The 23,163-nt window shown below is 37.3% G+C and overlaps 1 protein-coding gene across 6 annotated transcripts in view; it reads right to left on the bottom strand.

Moving 5' to 3' along the window:
- Positions 1–5,810: 5,810 nt before the first annotated feature.
- Positions 5,811–23,163, bottom strand: part of GEN1 (GEN1 structure-specific endonuclease) — a 29,443-nt gene continuing 12,090 nt past the window's right edge. For all 6 annotated transcript variants that reach the window (XM_016224767.2, XM_016224768.2, XM_016224765.2 and 3 more), the window contains 9 exons: positions 20,827–20,900; positions 18,191–18,279; positions 16,566–16,716; positions 16,235–16,271; positions 16,070–16,150; positions 15,072–15,202; positions 13,350–13,411; positions 11,065–11,205; positions 5,811–10,527 (listed from right to left, as the gene is read on the bottom strand). In XM_016224767.2, the coding sequence (XP_016080253.2) occupies positions 9,212–10,527; positions 11,065–11,205; positions 13,350–13,411; positions 15,072–15,202; positions 16,070–16,150; positions 16,235–16,271; positions 16,566–16,716; positions 18,191–18,279; positions 20,827–20,900 (2,082 nt within the window). In that variant the 3' untranslated portion in view covers positions 5,811–9,211. The remainder of the gene's footprint in view (positions 10,528–11,064; positions 11,206–13,349; positions 13,412–15,071; positions 15,203–16,069; positions 16,151–16,234; positions 16,272–16,565; positions 16,717–18,190; positions 18,280–20,826; positions 20,901–23,163) is intronic.

Genomic DNA, 23,163 nt, shown 5'->3' with positions numbered 1-23,163 from the left:
CCAAAGCCCATCTGACCATGCACAGTGTCACTCAATGTCATTCGTACTGGGCCAGGGTACCACCAAGGCAGCTTTGCTCTCATAAACTTGCTTCCAGGTTGATTAATGCATTCAACTTGCAACACATTTCCCAAGTACTGTATCTATTATCTACCAGAAACTCCACTGCATTCTGGAGGCGTTCAGGACACCGGACCAGGTCCCTGGACCAGGGTGCTCACTCTAGAATGGCGGTCTGCAATGTGGTAGAGGTCTGGAATGGGCTTCAAGTGTCCAATGCAATATGCAACAATATCATGTATGTGCCCATGTATATTTTACTGGTAAGGAGATGTATAAATTTCATAAAGTTTTACAGGTTTTTATCACTCAAAGGGCTAAAAGCTGCTGGCTGGATTGCTAACAATGATGAGTGCTCTCTAAAAAGAGAACATGTCATCACTGGCAAGCTAGCAAAATGAGGCCACGTTGGGACCTTTAGTAACACTGTCATTAGCAGGTCAACTACTTGCTCCAGAATGGGTAGTATCAACATGCAGAAAAGTTTGCACAGGTACTGCGGTCAAAGGTGTCCCTCCAGGCACAACTTAATGGCACTGGTGAGAGTCTATCCTCCTGATAGGTATGTGTGGGTATATCTCATTTAGCATCCACCCTGTGTGCTCAGAAGAGATGTCTGCTTCCACAGCCACTCCTTCTGGAGAGGCACCTTCCCAGGAGCCTCTGCCATGAGGTTAGGGTCTATCCCCAGAGAGCAGAAAAGATGCCTCAAACTCCCAATCTGACCCCCAGCTCAGCACAATCCAGAGGCTTTTACAGGGAGCCTCAGTGGGGGGAGGGAAGGAACATTCCCTCTCGGGATTGGAGATGGGATGGGGAGTGGAGGTGAGGAAGCTGCGGCTTGAGCTTTGAACCTGATCTCTCAACCTCAACAGGAAGACTCGCACCAGCAAGACTTTCTTATGGCCCCCAATCTGACACTTTGAAGGCCCCCTCTTTGAGGGTGGGGGGTGGATCTTCCAAGGACAAAGGGAACTTGCAGAATCTTCTAGCTTGTAATAACCAGTCTTAGAAAATCTGGGGAGAGGCTGCAGGTAGACAAGTAGTCCTTGTTTCCCAGGGGAAGCCCTCAGGTTGTTGGTAAATGCCAGATGATTTTATAGGCCTGACCTCAGTGAGCCCACAAAACGATCAGCTTGTCTCTTCATTCTGTTGGCTCTTTGCCCTTTGGCACAGGAGCGAATTCCGCAGGCCAGGGGATGTTTGCACTCTTCGTCAACCCCACCACAGGCCGTGGGAAAGGAAGGGTCTGAGCTGTCTATCCACAGTCCAGTGAGTTCAGAGCCTGGTCCCACAGTTACTGTAGCGCCTTAAGCCAGTATTTCACTGAGCCAGTTCATCTGTGACGTGAGGATAATTAGTTGGTGCCTCACTGGCTTGCGGCAAAGGTTAACAAGACAAGCACCCAGCACGCGGAGCTGCTGATGTGACTCATTCTTTCTCACATTTATCACAGCAAATGTGTGCTGTGCTAATAAACCTGGTGTCAGCTGGTGTGAGACATTTCCTGAACTTCTGTTTCCTAGATGGTTTTTAGGATCCCCTCCAGTTGCAAAAATGTAAGCATCTGAGATTCTGAGCTTGTTTCCAACAGGCCTTCTTTGGGTCAGAGAGCAGCTCTCTTCAGCAAATCCCACGGGGCTGGAGAAGACGGTTCCAAACCGAGGCGTGCAGCTGTGGGCTGCAGTGGCCTGGGTGGAAGACCAGGAGAAGGAGTGGAAAACCTCAGAGACCAAGAAGAGCTGCAAAGGAAAAGACAGCTGCAAGTCTGTCCTGAGTAAATCAAAGTGTGACGTTTATTGGGCTATTTCCAGAATAACACCAGCAAGAAAACTGGAATGCAGGATAATCTCTTCCAGGAAGGATCTTAGTGAAGCTACCTATAATAGCCGGGTTTGTGGACTGGAGTCAGCCTGGCTTAATGAAAAGGTCATAGGTTTGGGGGCGCTCGGACCTGGGTTTTAATCCCATCTCCACTACTTACCAGTGTTTCTGGGCAGGTTATTTTACCTCTCTGAGTCTCATTTTCTCCCTCCTTTAACAACCACCACCACCACCAAAAAGGTAAATAATAAAGGAAACTTTCAGAGGGGTGTATATTGGTAGCCAATAAATAGTAGCTACATGACTATAAGCACGCAACACCAGGGCACCTGAGCCCTCTGGACCTGGATCCATCATTTCTCAAATCTGTATCTGGTACAAAGTAGAGAACTAATGGGTGGGGGATGGGGGAGGCAGCAAGGCCAGGGGTGGGTGGGTGGAGGGGAGAAGGGAGATCAAAAGACCTATAAATATCTGTCAAACTTTAAAATGCAAATCCCTTGCCTGTGTCCCTGTTGGGACCAACTCTTCCGTTATCACCTTTCTGGGAAGAGCTAGAGAGAAAGAAAGATTAGCATAGTCTTTCCCTTCAATGCAGTGTTTTTGGTTTGGTTTGGTGTGATTTTGTGGCCAAGCCTGAATATGCCATAAATGTTTTCATTCAACCAGACCTGGAAACGTGAGTAGAGAGTTAAGACACTATTGGCATATCGTGTCATAAAATCTTAATAGCATGTGGTTTGCTTTGTGGATAGACCATGAGTTTCTTAAGGGAACTGTCTAAGCCTTACTATAGCCCCTGCAATTTACATGAGACCCTGCAATTTACTTGGCATAGAGAGCCTGCTTTTTGAATAAATGTATGGACAAATGCATGGATGGATAGATAGATGGATGGATGTTAATTGTGAGCATAGTAAGTCATCTTCACTAGCTAGTGACCGAGTTCTCAGGGATCTCCTTGCTCTTTACTGGGAGCCACAATTGGAGGTGGGGTCCCCTCTGAGGGGCAGTCCTCATGAGGAGCAGCTGTGGCCCTCTAAGAAACTCTTATATGGCTTCTGCCACCCATACCTGAGCATATACAATGACCAGTATCTGACACTCACTGTGTGCCAGGTCCTGGTCCACCCTCCCTCCCCACCCCAAGCCCAAGTTAAAATCTAAAAACCTCACCCTTTTCTTCCTTTCCTAGTCCCTTGTTGGCCTTGTTTTTTCATAAAATTATACTTGTATGTAATGGGTGGGTTACTTTCCAGACAAAAGGGTCTATTTAACAAATGTTGCTAGTCTGCAATGCCCTCAAATACTTGTCATTATTACTCATTCTTGAGTAAATTCACCAGATTTTAAGTCTTACCCAAGAACTGGATAGTCTTCCCTCCCCCTCTCTAAAGTGCACCCACCATTCAAGCCTCCTAGGAAGTCTCTAAGGACCACCTGGGGGCTCACCGACCACTCTTCTGCATTCCGATGCCCTCAGATGCCACTCCCTTCACCCAGCACTTAGTTGTATTATTTATCTCAAGTGCAAATGAGTCTAGTTTCACAAATAAGTGATAAAGATCTTGAAGGGCAAGACTAGATATTACTCCCTTGTACATTGTGCCATGCCTAGCCCAGGACTGGATCCATCTTACGAATTCAATAAAAAATTGTGGCATGTTGGTGGTCAAATGTGGGTTTTGGCATTAGGCTGATCTGGGTTCAAAGCTTAGCTTCATTCATTCACTCATCCAATACGGATGGATTAAGTGTGTGCTACATGTTACGCATGGTTAAAAGCTCAGGGGATATGACAAAGAACAAGAAGATTCTTCTCATGTTGTTACTGTAGTGACAAGAGGCAAACAAATCTAATAATTTGTGAAGAGAATAACTCCAGATAAGAGGCGAAAGCAGAGGCTAGGGAGTCAGAGTAGGGAGGTGGTGACATAGCATCGCCACGAAAGTACTCGCTGAATGGCAATAAGGAGCTTACTACCCAAAATCTGTGAGAAATTCAGGCAGATGGAACAGTAAGTTCAGGAGCCAATATGTGGAGTGAGCTTGGTGTGTTGAAGGAAATGAAATACAGATAGCACCACTGCAGTAAGATGAGGTGGGGGAAGAATGCAGAGATGAGGTTAGGGAGACAGGCAAGGCTCTGTCACGGGGTACCCCGCAGGCTCTGTCAAAGGCTTTGGGATTTACACCAGGTGTGATGGGAAGCTTCTGCATGGAAGAAGCAGGTGGTGTCAGAGTGTGGTTTGCATTTTCTATAGATTTGTCTGTCTGGCTGGTGTGTGCACTACGAAGGGCACGAGTGCTTTGAAGCAGGGAGATCAATTAGAAGGTGCTTTTAGTAGTTCCTGCAAGAGGCAATGATACTTGTCCTTTGGAGGTGGCAATACAACTGGGAGATGTGAGTACCAACTGTGTGGCCACAACACTTCATGGTGTTGCTTTCAAGATTAGTAAAAAATGTAATTAACTGATTATAACGGGCTCAGCCCTTGCAGACACTGTGCAAAGGTGATTCAAGTCAGAAATAAGTGCCAAAAAGGAGACACTCTTAATGGATGCCCCACTGAGAACTCCCAGATGATCTCGTCCTGGGACATCTGGCTCTAGTGGCTGGAGCTTTGAAGGACAGAGATGAACCTTCTGGGAGCTTTGGTTCCCTAGATGCCCTCGCCTCTCACTCCTTCTTCACACACTCAAATGCCCAGCCTTCCCATGTAACTTTTATGATCATTTCTTGCTTTTCTGGGACGATGAACTACTTTTAGTGGCCTGTTTTCCAGAAATCAGATTAGGAGAGGTCAATGCATCTCTCTGACAGGTGGTTTCTTAGAAGTGCCATAAACTTAGATAAATGTGGAAAATACAGAAGCCTTAATTTTTGCCAAAGAAGCTGTGGAGTTAGACTCCTAGTTCCTGCTGCTTATGTTGATCTTGGATAAGTTCCTTAGCTTCTCTTAGCCTCATATATAAATAGGGAATTAAAGGGCCTGCCTTTCAGAGTTTCTGTGGAGCAAATGTGAAGAATCTGAAAAACTAGGAAGTGGGTGGGAATGATAGTAAACATTTAATGTGTTCTTTCTCTTCTCCCAAGATTCACTGTTTTGCACGACAGACTTTTGAAACTGAACCTACTCAAACTCTTTACTGTCCAATATGCTTTGTCTCTCTTTTCTTCATATTAAACTAGAGACCATTACCTTGTCAAAAATTATACAGGTTATAATACAACACATTTTAAGGACATCGCCTGTGGTTCATCAGTGGATTTGGCAAATCAAAATCAGTTATGTTAAATGTATACATTAATGTATGTCTCTCCAAAGGCTATTTATCCTCAACATGTAAATGAGAGTGAAGGAGGGAGGAAGTATCATTCCCACCTATGTCTGAGGAGAGGCACACAGAAGCTGGGAACGTTTGCCCAAGGTAGCCCGTCTGTCAGAACTCGGACAATTACTCAGACCATTGCCTCCCACGCTAAAGAGGGTCCTTTGGTCTGTTTCACAGGATGTAGACCTGGTTGTATGGAGGGAGTCCTTTGACACCTCTCATAGAACTATCACAGCTGTGAAGTCATGGGGCCTTCACAGGGCGGCCTGGACTAGAGATGTCTGGGTTTGGAAAACCCTATAAAATAAGCCTTCTGGCACCTGGCATTCACAGAGTCGGCATTCTCAGTTTGATAACAATGTAAAATATTTTAGCAGTAATAATTACTTTGGAGCAGCTATTGAAACCACAATGCTTTCAAACAAAACAAAAAGGCAAAGAATCTGTAATCTACCTTTACATGAACGTTGAATAAATCACTCATTCTCATTTTCAGATTCAGAGGACAGCGCTTCCTGACTTCACTCACAGCAGAAAGGTGGGTATCTGTTGAGCAGTAGGTGAACGGATTTAAGTTATGGCGATGCAAACAGTATTGAATTCATTAGCTTTCTCATCAGAGAATTCTAAATACACAGGCAGATTCTGCCATTTGGGGAGGTCAACATTTTGTTTTATGGGTTCTTGGCACAGAATAATGCTGAGGAAGCTTGGACACTTAATCCCTATTAAAGTTTTGTTTTGGTGCTTACAAAAGAATTCTTCCAAAAATTAGCAAAATATTCAGTCATTCTCACCACAGAAGAGTCTGCCTGCTTTGCTGATGACCCTCTCCTCCATTGCCAAACAGGCAATTTATTGAATTTATCTGGCTTGGGGATAAATAATCCATTCTGGCAATCAAGGTCCCACTTTTTTTGACTATTACTGGGGCTGACTGCAGCGTGTCATTTTAAAGGCAATGTGGCAAGTCCTTTAAAGGGGCTAATGCAAGCTGTTAGCTGAGCCTGATAAAAGGTTTTCCTGGCTAAGAAGGTGATAAATGTTGCCACGTTAATCTGCAGATGAAAGGAGGCTGCCTTCAGTGATATTATTTAAGCTGTTTTACCCTAAGTGCTACCAGTATAACAGGAATAGTGAGTGGTTGATTTAGCCCTTTCACCTTCAGAAAGCAAGGCATCTCACCATAGCATCAAGTGACAAAAGGGGACGAGTGATCAAGCTGATGGAGGGAACCATCCAACTGGATTTGATTTTTCTCCATGGAGAATGGGAGAACTAAGACCCCCAAATCCACCACCAGGCAATCAACACCCACTCAATGAAGGCTTTCTGTGCCAGACCCTCTGCTAGGGGCTACAGATTCAGAAATACAAGATGCTCACAGCCTGGTGCCTGAGGCAAAATGCAAATCACTCAACACAAAACTATTAACAGATATTTTAGAAGTCCATAGGAAAGAGAAGGGATTCATAAGGAGGTATATAAACCTTTCTTAGAGAAGATCATGTTTATGCTGAACATTAGGAAACCTGAGTTGGTCCTTAACAGAGGAAGAGGAGTTTGTCTAGCTAACAAGGAAGGAGCAGGCATTTGAGGGAGAAATTCATGAGCAAAGGCATGAACATCTGCTCAGGGGCTAACAAGTGACCTTTGATAGCTAGAGCCAAGGCTCATGGCTGTGATTCTATGAAGCTGAAGCTGGAGAGACGTTTTGGGGCGAGGCTGCCCAGCCTTGTGAACCATGCTGGCGTTCAGGGACCACATTTGCGAGGAATGTGCACCCCTGCCCCCTGGCAACCAGGAGTCTACTTTCTGTTTCTACAGATTATAGACTTGCCTATTTGGACCATTTCATATAAACGGAATCATACATGTGGCCTTTTGTGACTGGCCTCTTTCACTTAGCATGTTTTCAAGGTTCACCACATTGTAACATTTATTAGTCCTTCATTTCTTTTTATTGCCAATTGCATGGAGAGACCATATTTTGGTATTTTACTGACTTTTAAGTTGTCTTATTATTACTGAGCTCTAAGAGTTCTTTATACAAGTCCTTCTTAATAGAAATCCTTTATCACATTTACATTTGTAAATATTTTTTCCTATTTTGTGGGTTATCTCATTTTTTTTATGGTGTCCCCTGAAACACAAAGTTTTTAGTTTTTATGGAATACATTTTTTTCTTGTTGTCTGAGCTTTCGGTGCCATATCAAAGAAATCATTTCCTAACCCAAAATCACAAAGATTTATGCCTATGTTTTAATTTAAGAGTTTTACAGCTTTAGCTCTCATATTTAGGTTTTTGATCCATTTGAAGTACTTTTGTATATTGCATAAGGTAGGGATGAAACTTCATTCTTTTGCATGTGGCTATCCAGTTGTACCAGTAGCATCTGCTGGTACATAAACTGTCTTGGCACTGTGGTTGAAAATCAAATGAACATAAATGTGAGGGTTTATTTCTAGACCCTAATTCTATCCCACTGACACACACACACACGGCTACCTTCATACCATGACAATAAATTCTTCATTAATGTACTTTGTAGTAAGTTTTGAAATCAGAATCGAGAAGGGCAAGTCCTCCCATTTCTCTTTTCCAAGATTGCTTTGCCTAGTCTGAGTTCAGTAAATTTCCATGTGAATTTTAGAATCAGCTTGTCAATTTCTGCAAAGAAATCAGCTGTAATTGATGGGGACTGCATTGAGTCTATGTTAGTTTGCCATCTTAATATCAAGTCTTCTGATCCATGAACATGAATGTCTTTCCATCTATTTGAGGTTTTAAAATTTTTCATTCAACACTTTTGTGGTTTTTAGAGTACACATTTTGTACTTCTTTTGTTAAATTTTTATTCCAACATACTTTATGCCTTTTAGTGCTCTGGTAAGCAGTATTTTCTTCATTTAGTATTACTCACTGACGATGTATAAAACTACAATTGATGTTTGTACATTGATCTTATATCCTGCAACCTTGGTGAACTCAGTTATCAGTTCTAGTAGTTTTTAGTGGATTCCTTAGAATCTTGTATATACAAAATCTTGTCACCTGCAAATAGTAATAGTTTTACTTTTTCCTTTCCAATCTGATTGCCTCAAGACTTTCTTAATGATATATGAATTAATACACAACTTAATATTTGGAGATGTTACACTCAATATTATATGGATTCATTTTTAAAACAAAAGGGAAAGAAAAAGTGCTATAGGAGAAAATGAAAATGGAAAAAAATCCCAACAAATTAAGAGGAAAGATATCTGATTCTCCTGTCATTAATTAGTGATCCTGAGCAAATTTCTAATTCTATTCTGATTACACACTGTATTTTTTCAAATCTTTTTCCATTTAGCACCCCTGCTAACTTCTGGGGATATGTAAAACAGCAGCTTTCCTTAGTTTATGCAACATGACAGCCATGGCTTTTACTATGTATACTGAGCATCTTCTTCTTTTTCCATTCTTTCCCTCAGAAGAGAGAATCGAGTTACCAAAGCTGAAGGGCATCCTAAAAGTATCTTCAGATGGAAAGAAAATATAACTCTCATAAAAGGCACAACAGAAGACATTGCAAGATTACAGGCAATTATAAAGAGTTATCTTCTTGGGAACAAGCTGAAATATAATAGAGGCTTGTGCAAGAAATAAGTAAAAATGAGCAGACACATGAAGCATCTACTCTAGTACTATATTAACACTTTAAAGCTATGACTAAAGAATAGTCAATAAAGATATAAAAAATGGCAAGAGTGTGTTTTAAATATATACATTATATACAGTTTTCACCACAATGATTATCTTTTAAAACGAAAGTCTTAGGTAGCTTTTTAAAATTATAATTTTGATTAAAATGGTAAAAGTACCTCCCGACATATAGAACCACATTACATTTTTCTGCCAAACATTAACTAGACACCTTCCCTCTGCCTCTGCTAATGCTGATGGTACTAAAATATTAAGTTACACTTAAACATTTTTACTTTCATTTCAAGCGTTTTGGAACCTCAGTTTTAATCTCTGACTTAAAGGAGGAGGGCTATCCAAACAAGTACCAGAGTCATTTTTGTCCTTACGACACTGTAGCAAACTCAGAGAGCCTTTGCTTGCATCTGGGAAATAGCTGTCTTCATTTCCAGCTGTTTTAGAAGCCTGGACATACTGTTCAGTTTCTTTAATATGAATCTTAGGGTTACTCAATTTGTTGGCATCATTTTTCTTGAATTGGTCTGGTTCGTGCTTCTGAAAACGCTGCTTCACTTTCTCAGTTGCTTTCTTAGCTTTCCCAAACACTGGGACACTTTCTTCATCGGAGGTGTATCTGTCACGGCAAACACTTTTCTTCATTACAATCTTCTGAGTGGTTTGCAAATCAACTTTTCTACTCTGATGTAAAGAAGTATTTGGAGGCTTGACTCTAACATTAGAGGTGTTTACCATCATGTTTTTGACAGAGGAAGGTATAGAAGTATTCACTTTACAGTTTTCTTGAAACAGCTGGTCTCCTTTTACAACTTTAGAGTCCCTAGAATCATTTTGCAAATAAGTTCCTAGAAGATCCTTTGAAAAATGTGATGGACAATCAGAACTACTGTTAGCCTTACAAGGTTCTTTTACTGTGAGTAGGGATAGAGTTTTCAGGTCTACATCCAGTTGTACATTATCCTGAGGACATGATGATTTTATAAGTATTCGTTCTTTTAAAGGCAAATCCTGCAGATGTAAATCAGTAAAGCCAGAAAGTTGGTGTTCTTCAGGATTAGTCTTCTGAAGATCCCAGTGCAACACTTTATTAATGTTTGTGGTGCACCATTCTGAGTCATATGACAATTGTCCTGGGATATGTTTAAAGCCATGAGGGATGGCTGTTTCAAGTTCTGATTTTAAACCACGAGAGCAAGTGTTCCTTGAAATAGCTGGAGAATTACTAAAAGAAGTTCCTTCCCAATCAATGGTGCTCAAGTGTAAATCAGTAATTGCTGAGACATTATGAGACGAGATATTTGGTTGACTAGGTTCTGAAATTAGAGTTTTACCAACAGCTTTAATTTGCTGCATAGCCAAAGGTTTTGAAGATATTAATTGTTCTTGTGTATTCAAATAGAGAGCATCTTTAGATAAAAGCAAGCTATTCAATGATGCAGAAATAGATTCCTGGGGTAATGCAGAATCAGGGAAAGTTTCCAAATTTAACTGGGAATTCTGTTTAGAAGAGACTTCACATGTGGGTTTTAAAGTTATGAGTGACTGAAAACTCGTGTCATCTGTTTGTGGCAAATTGTTTTCTTTAGGCTTAGTTTTCATGCCTGAAAAGAAAAAATAATACAATACAATTAAAACCTGTTTTTTTTTTTTACTTAACTTGAATAAACAAATAAACTAAACAGTTCAGATTGAAATCTATATAAGCAAGCTTTGCATTTTTGTTTCAGTGCATTCCTGGAAACTGTGTTGTAAGTAATTATAACAAAATAATTATTAACAACATATTACAAAATATTTTCTTCTGGAAACAATGTTATGATCAAATTATTTTCCTTACCAAGTTCTGGGAAATAAAGAAAATGTATTTATAATCCAAAATATGTTATATATACTAGTTGTTCAATAAGTGGTTGGTATGATTACTATTATTAACATTTGGTTAAGTTATCAGACACAGACAAGAATGGTTTACTCTTGGCTTTTCAGCTTTAAAAGAAAGTACGTCTACACAAAGAAGCATGCTTACAAGCCTTACTCTTACATAGAACTTGCAGCAAAATTTAGACAATACAGACTCAAATATAACAGACAGTTCTTCAACAACAACAGCTGTGTATGGTATCAAAGGAGATACTTACTTTTCTTTTTCTTCTCTTTAATTTCTAACTTTTGTTTTTGGTAAACAGCAACAATCTCTGGAAAAGCTGCTTCAAATAGTGATTCTTCTTCTATTGTTTGTAGAACTAATTCTCCATGTTTATCTTCTATAGCATAATGTTCTAAAAGATTAAAAATACAGTAAAATAGCCTTAATTACAGATTTGAAAAATTCAATTTTCCAGGTAACTAAGTTTACCAGGTAAACTAAGTCATCCACAAATGGATGATTTATTGCAAATATTGCTTTACAACATCTCTATTCTAATAATCTGTTAATTCCGGTACAAAATTTTCTTCTGCCTGACAAGAGCTGAAAGGAGATCACTCTTAAATTAGAACTTTAAATCCCCTTGCCTCAGAGCTAGTAGGAGCAGCTTAGAGGGTAAATGCCTTTGTTCAGATAAGGTTAGTTAGCTTCAGTTTAGTATAATAAGTGTTACAATTCCAGATAAAGAAAGGGAATAGACAGTTGACTAAAACTTCAATATTAACTTTCTGTAGTGGTGGCTTCTAAAAAGAACAGGATTGAAAGGGTCATCAAAAATATTACAGTAGTTCACGTCCCTTTACCCTCAATGGATCCCTGAAACCACGAACAATATCGAACCCCATACATACTAGTTTTTTCCCTATACATACAAACTGATGGTAAAGTTTAGTTTATAAGCAGGCACAGTAGGAGATTAACAATAGCTAATAATAAAATAGAACAATTATAACAATATATTATAATTAAAGTTATGTGAATGTGGTCCCTTTCTCTCTCAAAATATCTTATTGTAGTCTACTCACTTTTCAACTCAAAGGAAGCACTCTAAAGCTTCTCTTTGGTATGTCCAAATTGCCAGCATTACTAGTCTTGTGCTTTCAGGCCATTATTAAGTAAAATAAATGTTACTGCAATACTGTGACAGTCAATCTGATGACTGAGATGGCTAGTAAGTGACTAACGGGTGGGTTGCATATACAGCATGGATACGCTGGACAAAGGGATAGAGCAGGAAATCATGAGATTTTATCAAAAAGGTACATAATTTAAAACTTATGTACCTTTAAATATTTTTGAACCGTGACTGACTGCTGGTAACTAAAACCACGTTAAATGCAACCCCTGATAAGGGGTTTCTACTATACTCTCCTGAAGTTAAACTACTCTCCCTAAGTTATCAACCTCTTGAAGATATATCTAGGCTTAGTGGACTCACAAGCTGCTGATAGATAAAAAATGAGAGTGTTTATCACAAAAATTCACAATAAGATATATAAGCAATAGACTAGATTTTTGCATTTATCCTAAATGAGGGCAAAAGTACATGAGAAGCCAATTTCTAATGAAAATATTAGTTGATGAGTTTAAAGTAGAAACAATAGAAACAGGTGAATTTAAAGTGTTTCTCAGTTAAACTAGCTTGGGGTACATTTTCTCCCTTAAAGGACAGCTCCCACAAGGGTAAGGGAAAGTGGGCACCCAATCCTCAGTTCTAGACACATATGCACAGCCACAATGGGTTAATGCCACCTTCTTTCCTGAAAATAGACTACAGGTGGTGGGACTGTTCCTAAACAGTTTTCAAAATCCTTCACCTTCCTATTTTCCTATTATTGCTTAGAATGGTTTATCTAATTCTTTATTAATTTCATTCTTCAAAGTTACCTACAACTTAAACCTTCATTGACAAATCTACTCTCTCACTCATCCACCTATAATCACACAATATAATCTCAATGCCAAATAGAAGTGAAACTGGGATTAGTTTCTATTTAAATAATCTGTGCTTTTCTCAGATTGGTTTTGGTGCTAATCAGAGTTCACTGTATTCCGTCTTTAGCAAAACTAAGAGTAAGACAACTATAAATTTCCATGAAAACTAAAGAGTAAGAAAAGGAGAGGAAGGGAACCCCAGGTGCCATTCACCAACCTTGATTTCTTTAGAACCAGCTACACAATGAAATCCAATGAGCAGACCATTTGTAGTAGTATTTTCTTGAGAAATATCAAGCCAAACTATTCTCATATTATTTTTTTAAACATTAAGTACAAAAGAAGTGTCAATTTAGGACATTAAAATAAAATTATTTAAAGTTTTTCATCTTTACTATTAGTCAAAGCCTATTTAAATAGCACAGGGAAACTATGAAATTAAACCTGGGTGTAGGTTTCTTCTTTATTTTTTATGTACATAGATATGTTTTACATATGTGCAAATATCTGCTAAACATATTTGGTTAAATGTTATAAATTTTGCTTAAATTGAATACATACCAGGCTTTTCCCATTCTATTTCAAAGCAATGAACTCCATTTCTGATCCGGTTTTTAACAATTCTGAAAAACAAATTTATCTAATATGGTCCAATTGCATGAGTTATTTGGAAGTTTTCAATTTCTAGATTGAATAATTAAATTTACATTGATTTTTATAATATTTAAAAAATACTATAAAGAATTGCCACGTAGTTATTCTTTGACTAATTTATTCAAAAGATAACTTTATTGTTGGTGTATAGCGCTTATAATTATTAGAGCCTATGTGACTCTTCCTTTATTACTCAGTGTACTTTCCAGCTAACTTTTGTTTTAAAGTCTATTTTGTTCCTGTTAATTTTGCTACATCATCTTGGTAAAAATTTGCCTGGTAAATCTTTTAAATCTCTTTATTTTTTAACTTTGTATAGTTATATCCCGCACATGCCCTCTAAGCAGAATACTGCAGAATTTTGTTTACTCATCCAGCGTCTTTTAAAGATGAGGTTAATCCACTTACAATGATTGCGATTACTGACGTAGTAGAACACATTCCTATTTCTTATTTTTAATTTCCTGTTACCAAGCGTTTTCTTTGCTACTTCCCCCTTCCTATATTCTTTTGGTTTGATAGTTTCGTGGTTTTTTTAACCTCACCCGAGGATATGTTTATTGATTTTAGAGAGAGAGGAAGGGGGGAGAGAAACATTGATGTGAGAGAGACACATCAATTGGTTACGCCCGTATATGCCCTGACCAGAATCAAACCAGCAACCTTTTGGTGTACGGCATGCTCCAACCAACTGAGCCACCTGGCCGAGGCTTGGTTTGATAGTTTTATTTTCCCGTTTTAGTATTGGTTTGGAAGATACTGTACTTCTAATGTTTCAGTGATTACCCTTATAGGTCTACATGCATACTCTGGAAGTTTTAGTTTATGATACTACTGTAATCATCAAGCATTACACAGATATTTCTATACACATTTCTCTGGTTAGTTATTACATTAGCTGTCTTATCAGTTTTATGCTGACCACTATTCTTGTTATCTACATCTTCCCTCTGGGTTCCATTTCTTCTTGCCAAGTGAAGTGCATCCTTTAACAGTGCTTCTAACGAGGACCTGTGAGTAGTAAGCTCTCAGTCTGCATATGTCTGAAAATGCCTCACCAACCAGGGAATAATGTCTTAATGATGTCTAGGCTGCCACTTACTTTCTACTCAAAGCACTGAAATATTGTTCCATCATCTTCGGCACCTATTACTGTTATTAAAAATGTGTGCTACCTGATTGTCTTTTCTTTGCAGTTTTTTTTTTTTTTCTTTGATACTTTCCCCCAAACTTTTTATTTTGAAAGTTTCAAACCTTTAGAAAAGTTGCAAGAATACTATAAAGATCACTCACATACCCTTCACTGAGATTCACCAATTCTTGGGTCAGTCCCTCTATTCACTTTACATTGTTTTTCCTTTTCTGGTCCACTGAAGTAGTTATCTGATTAAGCTTGGCTAAATTTTTTTATAGTATTTATTACTTTTAATAATCTAATATTACTAGATGTTTGAAACAGAAATGTATGTCAAAGCATGAACTTACTACATTATTTTGACTGTAAGCCTGATTAAGCTTTTATTATTCCAGTAGACCTTTCCTCCATCATTATAAAGATATTAAGAAGAAAATTTTAGATAAGCTATGCAAATACAAACACAGAAACTTCTTCATACAATTAATTCATACCGAACTGGCTGTAGCTGATTAGAGTTCCTTCTACCAAGTTTTCTTTCTATCATGTCATAGTGGGTCAGAAGTACCAACAATTTCTCACATGCATAGTGATTGGGCCACTCCATTTTTTCAAGAGTAAATCTCTGTAAATATAATAAAAATAAAACAAGGTTTTCTTATCCTTGGAGACAAACAGCACTCAAATGATATCATTTTTTCCTTCAGAATTAACATTAGTTAAGATAATATCCCTGAGAGAACAATGAGCCTCCTAAGGAGGTAATACCGCATAATAATTGTGAGGGCTCTCCATTTGAATGCCAACATATTTCCCAGGGTAAAATACTTAACCTCTCTAAGCTTCAGGTTTCCCAACTGTAAAATATAACCCAGCTCAGAGATTATTAAGTGATATTACATGTAATGTGTTAAATATAATAGCAAATTTTAAATGTTCAACAAATGTTCGTTACCATTATTATTTCTATTGTTGGCAGGAATAAGCAATAAGTTGTTATAATTTACTGAGCCATTCTGTTTCCCTAGTCATTGTATTAAGGATTAATATAAATAATCTCACTTAATGCTCATAGAGACTTCATGAGATAAGTAATATTATTTCTATTTTGAGGATAACACATATCCAGTGTCACACAGTAAATGATAGACTATACAAATTTACATTTAGGTAACTGATTACAAATCACAATGCCCTTGTAAACCACACTACATTTCATAACTATATATTAATCCTAACATCCTCTGGTCATTAGCCCCTCTCCCAACATACCCCTGAACACAATCTATCTGCACAGCATTAACTGTAATTTGTCTTACGGTCTGCAAAGTATGGTTACTATGTAGCAAAGAAATTAAGACTAGAAATAAATGTTGGAAAATGCATGGGCAGCCAAGAGAGGTTTGTTTTAAATCTCCTCTCAGATCAAAGTAATTATCTCTTATCTTCCTACTATCCAACTTCATATTGTAAAGAATTTATTTTCAGATACCTGAAACAATAATAAGTCGGGTCTTTGGTAGTTGATGGCCTTCGCCAATTTTTCTTTGTTCAAAAGGAATTCCTGAATAACCTAGCGAGAGAGAAGAAAAGAGGAGCTGAGACTTCAATCTTTTTAAAAAGCTTCTAAAATAAACGCACTTGAATTATTAATTACCTCGTGGAATGGGAATCCCTCACAACTGCAAGCTTTTCTGAAAATAAATTATATACATGTTATTAATACAACTGCGCTCTAAAACCATCTCACCCAGTCTCCTCTCATTTAATAAAAACAGTTCTTTATAGTACTTCAGTCATCAAGTTTACTTTGAATAACTATTAAATTACTATCTCTTCAGATGGCCTAATTTTTTAACAGAATCAAGAAAAGGATTTTGTGAAATGTTACTAATTTAGACATGCAGGGATGTTATATGAAAATAATTCAACCACAGGTGTATAAAATAGGTCATGCCAGAAAAGAATGAGTTAAAAAACAAACTTGCTTCTTAATACTGTTCTCTATTGCAGCCAGCTGCCTATCAGTCTCTGTTCGGTGCCACTCACGGGGACAACAGTATTCATAATCATGTGGTTCACAATATCCATCAGTTTGACATAATTTACATCCATTACTTTCGTGATCTTCAGATGAACCTTTAGGGAGATACAAAAAAGTATGACTTTTCATTGCTTTTTGTAATTATCTTCTACATATACTTTTTTTCTTGCCCTTATACAAATTTTCAAAAACGAATACTGCCTAGCATAGTGCCTAGCTTATAGAAGGGTTTCAATACATTTAGGTTGAATAGAGTAATACACACTATAGAAATTCTAAGGTAAAGTATATCCTGAGCTATTACTACCACATGACACTTTTTTGTTTCTGTAAATTCTTCTTCTATCTGAAAGTGTTAATTTGTAACTTGAAATTATACATTCATAATAATCAACAATGAAAAACTTTGTGGTTAATTTGAGAGCTAAATGCAAGAAAAGTAGGCTACAATTATTAGTATTAAAAATGATTATTTATTGCCCTAGCTGGAGTGGCTCAGGCTTAGTTGGTTCAGTGTCGTCCTGCGCACCAAAAGGTTGCTGGATCGATTCACAGTCAGAACACACGCCCGGGGCTGGGGGGTGCAGGAGGCAGTTTTCCTCTCACATCGATGTTTCTCTCCCCCCTTTCTAAAAAAATCAATAAAAATATTTTTTAAAAGAAGATTATTTACTTAACAGTTATTCATGGAATGCTTTACTTAATAAGAATATTAAAAGAATACAGTAATTACCTCTTCTAGTGTCTAGCTCTGTTACCTGTACAACTATTTTTAGACTATGCTTGGAACGTGAAGAAATTATTACTGTGACATGGGTGTGGGCCCCTAGCTCCCTTTAAAAGGAACGTATGACTACGTTCAACATTGTTTTGAGAATATGGAAGAGCATACAAAATTTATATGACCTAAAATGGTCATTTATACAGTATCTAGAAACTACAGAATGGAATCTTATCTATAAAATTTTTTTCTTCCGTGATTTCATCTACACTTTAACAATGTTAATGAAAAAATATTAAGACAAGTAGATAAAGCAGAATTTCTTTTAAAAGATGAGCTAACATGATCTCTTAATCTCTCCTAAGAGTGGAAGACCTCTCTAATCTGCTACATATCAATGACATCTTTTTTTTTTTAACCAAAACTAATGAAATCAAGCTATTTTCAATAATAATGAACATGTTTTAAAAATCTGTTTCAAGGCACTATCTTCACAAGATAAAAATGTACAAGACAATCAAGAACCATTAAGTATATAAATGCAAATCACTGATACAGAAACAAATAGTTCCAATTCCATTTTCCCCTAAGACTATTAGTATACTTTTTCCCTTAAAATGAATTTCTATATTAAAAACATAATTTTGAGATCTAAGTAATTTGAATTCATAGTGTGAAACTGCACTTAGCCTATATTTATCATCTAACACTCACTGAGTGACTGCTATGTATATGTGCCAACTTCTGATTGAGGATTCCCAATCTAGTCGGAAATAACGTGGAAGGTAACTGTGAGAACTGGGTACCGACACCAGTGCTCCAAGGTGCCATTCCCCAGGCCTGCTTACCTGGATGCGCGCACACAGAGCCACCGGCCAGTAACGGAGTGAGCGGTGGTTGATTAGAGCAACAAGGTTTTTCACTCCACTGAGTAAACCTTTAAAAGTAAATGGTTTTAGAAACAAACAAACAAACAAAAAACCAAGGCCACCAAAATGCCATGTTCTCAAATGCCAGGATGTTTTGTTCCCTTCTACCTGACAACTTCCTCTCTCTTTGCTGGTAGATCAAGTTGCTGGCCTAGCCTGGGAAAACCCTCACCCTATGTACCTCATTAAAAATTTTAAAAGATTTTTTACTTTATTTTACTGATTTTTAGAGAGAGATGAAGGGAGGGAGGAGAGAGAAACATCATTGTGAGAGTAGAACATCGATCAGCTGCCTCCTGCAAGCCCCCTACAGGGGACCCAGCCCCAATCCCAGGCATGGGTCCTGACTGGGAATTAAAACAGGATGGGACAGCGCCCAACCAACTGAACCACACTGGCCAGGAGTGTACCTCAATTTTTAAATGTGGCTACGAGGACACAAGGATTGCAACAGGGGAGGAGAGAGTTGGAGAGGGAGAGGAAGAGAAAGTATGTGTGTGTGTTCATATATTCATCCAACCTTTTTTAAAAAGTCTTCACTTAGGCATACATGTAGGGACAATGATTTGTACGTATCTGTTTTTGATTTATTTTTTTAAAATATATCTTTATTGATTTCAGAGAGAGGAAGGGAGGGGGAGAGAGACAGAAACATCAATGATGAGAAAGTCGTCACTGATCGGCTGCCTCCTGCACGTCCCTGACTGGGGATCGAGCCTGCAACCCAGGCATGTGCCCTGACCGGGAATCGAACCTCGATCTCCTGGATCCTAGGTCGATGCTCAACCGCTGACCATGCCCGGCCGGGCTTGATATCTTTTCTAAATGCCAGAGTATAAAACAAACAGAATTATGTGCATGAACACTTCTATATATCAAAATAAGGGTGAAAGGCAAAGTATAAAACATTAAGCTTCTGGGTTAAGAACTCTTTAAAAAAATCCAGATAATCTGAAATTGTTATTTTCTTAATCTCTTATGCAAAGAGCAAAAACATTACCTGTTTAATGAAAATTTTTTAAAAGTTAATATTTGGCTAAAGTTCCATGTCAACATAAAATCACCAAGAGGGTAGTTAAACATTATCATAAAATGTAAGCTCTGAATTGTTCCTCTACTTACAAAAGTTAAAGTTCTAATAAAAAGCTAAATTATCTCTTCAGTTTATTATGTAGTAACTTGCACTAAGAGTTATTATTTAGCTTTTAGAATTTCTAACTCATATATTACAAAGACCAAGTACAAACTTGCTAAAAACTAGCATTAGCTGCTGCTGGTTGCTGGCTAAATAAAAAGAGCTTCAAATGTTAAAAATAAATAGGGGGAAAGTCGGTCTAAGCTGATCAAAATTAAAGCAATATAATTATAACAAAAAATGTAATTTCATTATTTTCAAATGTTAAGAACATTTAATAAAATGTTGCCAAAAGTACAAATATGCTGAAACTATCTCAATAAGAATGATTTGTAGTTAGCCAAGGATGTTCTTTGTATTTTTTTTTCACAATTCCCAAATAATTCTTTAACTCACATCCATGCCAAAGTATACCTTTTTGTCCTGCTTTGGCACAGTGATCACTGATAACAGTGAACTTAACTGAGATCTTAGATCAATAGTTTTACTGCTGAAAGAGAAGTATTATAGAGAAGAGCACAGTGATCTGAAATTGTTTTCACGGTCATTCCTTTTTGATTTCTACAACTCATGTTTCCTTTCATGCACTCACCATCTCAAACTTATCTGGAGGCTAAGACTGGTTTAAGTCTCTAGTATCCTCATGGTTTCCTTGATTCACTCTACTTTATCACCATTAATATTAATTTTTATAAACCAATGCTTTCATCAAGTAAATAGAATTCACATGCTTTCAAAACTAAATAGCATAGTGTGTAAATTTCAATATATTCTGTATCTTAATTGTCTGGAATCCTTAAATAGTAGAGTCAAATTAATCTGAATTAATGTATTACAAAATGTATGGTTATAGAACAAAGGGTAGTCAAGTAAAAATTTTGACCAAAGTGTTGCTTATTATTAAATATTTGTAAAATGTAGGTGTTTCATTTATAAAAAGAAATTCAATATCAAAGCATTTAATATCAAAAATAATTTTAAGGATAAAATTTTACTTGGCGGTAAAATAATCTAAAATAGCCTGTGACAAATGCCCATGGTTATAAATAAAAGCATTTGTCATCTTACTGTTTGTGTTTATAGTGAGCTAACAATGTTGAAAAAGTACAGTATGGCTTAGGATATACAAGGGGGGGTTTACAACTGTGAGAATACAAACAAAGAATTTATTCTTGTACTATTATTTGTTAATTATTGTATTATTTGCCATAAGAACAATGGTAAACCTATTCTTGCCCACTCCTGTATACTCTCATCCTTTCTTTGCAGAACTTCAGAATAAATAAAAATAAGTGATTTCAAATGAAACTATGAATCAGTTTAAAATACAAAAGCCTTTGGAAAGTAGGATACATTTGTAATACTATTAATTCAACACTAATAAAAGTCTAATGACACAAGAAAACATAGTTTTGGTTACCTCTGAAGTAAACTTTGTCCTTTCAAAATCCGTATAAGTTTTAATGCTTTCTCTTTTCCAACTCCAGGGACTCCCTTTGAGGAAGCGGGAAAAGAAATTCAAATGTTAATCACTAGGAAATAAATAAAGTACAGTAAGTCCATTCAATGAAGATTGTGCAGCTGAAGGAATGAGGCAGCTACAGTAACTACGCAATGACAGGGGAAGAAGTGTGAGATACATTGCTGTAAGATGAAAACCCAGAATAGCCTACTGTGTGATCTAGCTTGTAAGTTAAGTAACAATTACAGTTAATTCATGAAGAAAAGTCATAGGGTTACACACCAAATCACTGACAGTGTTTATTTTAGGGGAAGGAAGAACACAATTTTAGAGGGAATTCACTTTCTTTGTGGATTATTTGGATATTTTTATTTGTCCTAATTTTATGTTATATTTATAATCAGGAAAAAGCATGTTCATTTAATGATATGAACATTTAATATTTAAAGACCAGATGTCAAAAGTTCCAAGTCAATGAAATGAATAACTTAAGAGAATTAAAACAAACTCCAACCCAATAAACATATATTCACATGACAATCTCTGGTTTGAGTCTTCCAGTTCTTATTAACGTTTATTAGTATGTTCTTATAAGCAAGGCTGCTGTTTAGCCAGTATGCACGGTGATAGGCATACAGGAGTCAAAATACTCCTTAAGCATCCTGAGTGCCTGCTGTCAAACCCTCTAACCTGAATCCCCTTCCCAACCCACCAAGATCCTGCTACTAAAATGGTAGCACATGGCACAACAGAGGGCAACCACAGGCCTATGTCTTTGGCATACCAGTTGCCAAATATTTTGTATATCACCCTTCTTATATTAGCATTTAGTTACATCCTAAATTTTTTGATGACAAATCATGTTAGTACATAGTCTTAACAATGTTTAAGTAGAACAATATAAACAGATGGCATCTTTTTTTTTTTTTTTTTAAAGGAGGGGTCTTGTCCCTAACTGACCCTTGTTTTGCTGAAGAAGGAAATCCAAATTCCACAGGGAGCCGCTCACTCTCACCTTATCTGTTTTTAAAAAGGCTTATGATACTTTAGAAAGTTTGAAAATCACAGCTTTGGAGCAATTTAACTTTCCCATGCTGGACAGAAACGGCAGCCTTATTGCACCTCTGAAAAAAGAACAGTCCTTAGAAAAGGTGATCTTAGGGATGGAGACCAGAATAGAGGGGGTCCTCAGATGCAGCTTAACAGCAGTTGACAATGAACTGGAACTTGATTTGAGATTTTGGGGCCTGAGAGGCTTCGATAGAGGGTTTTTGGTGAGAGTGATGGAGGTTTTGGGGACAATGATGGGGGCATGTGGGGATCAGTAACAGATGGTTAGTACTTGATGGCAGTTTTGGTTATGAAGGATACAAATGTTCAAAACAGCTAAAGGTAATGCATAATGTAACACCACTGTAGCTAAGGGTGGTTTCTGTGAGTTTGCATTTTTTTTCTTACATTCAATATTGGGCTGCTTCTAGTCTTCATGGTATAATAATTATGTAAGGGAAATAGACATTTTCTATTTCAGAATTACAATTATAATAAAATAATTATTTTTTGTGTTATTTAAAAGTTTCATTCCTCCTGCTTCCTTTACTTATTAGTTTAAAAAAAAAAGGTGATTTCTCTGTCTGGTCACTGATGACATAAATCAGAAATTAGGGTTAATAATTTGATTTCCCTGCTATTTTTTCCTCTCTCCCAAGCTCTCACTAAAATAAATTATGTGTGCTCCTTCTCTAGATGTGGGGATAGAGTACAGCGTACAGTATAATGAGGGTTCATCTAGAAGAGATGATCAGTAGGGACATAATGGGACTAAACAATAAGAGTTATAATACAAGTTATTTTATATTTTTAAATATGGTATTTACCCTTGTAATTCTTAATTCATCACTCACTTATTATGCCTATTTGTTCCAGAGTACTCTATTGTGCATCTTAAGATATAAATAAAAGGTTTCTGAACAAAATTCAATGCGATGCTATGGGGCATGGAAGGATGAATGGCTTACCCCAATAATCATGTAGCCTAGCAACAGTAATAACAACACTGAGCATGTGCACAGCAGGGAAGCTAAAGACTGAAAACCAAATAAAAGATAAAACAGTGACAGAAACTAACAATGGTGTGATACAAGAGTAATTCCTCTATCTCTTTAAAAGGGTATTTGAACTAGAATGTGAATCTCTTAATCTAGAGCAACAGTTTAGGAGATCTGAGCTGTGATAGCAGTTATTATTCTATTCTCGTTTACAACCTTCAGTGTCACGGAGAGCCTGCTTTTTAAT

This window comes from Miniopterus natalensis, chromosome 13, assembly GCF_054644295.1.
Source record: "Miniopterus natalensis isolate mMinNat1 chromosome 13, mMinNat1.hap1, whole genome shotgun sequence".
NCBI lineage: Eukaryota > Metazoa > Chordata > Mammalia > Chiroptera > Miniopteridae > Miniopterus > Miniopterus natalensis.
The sequence above is the reverse complement of the archived record's forward strand: the minus strand, read 5'-3'. Positions and strand labels throughout refer to the sequence as shown.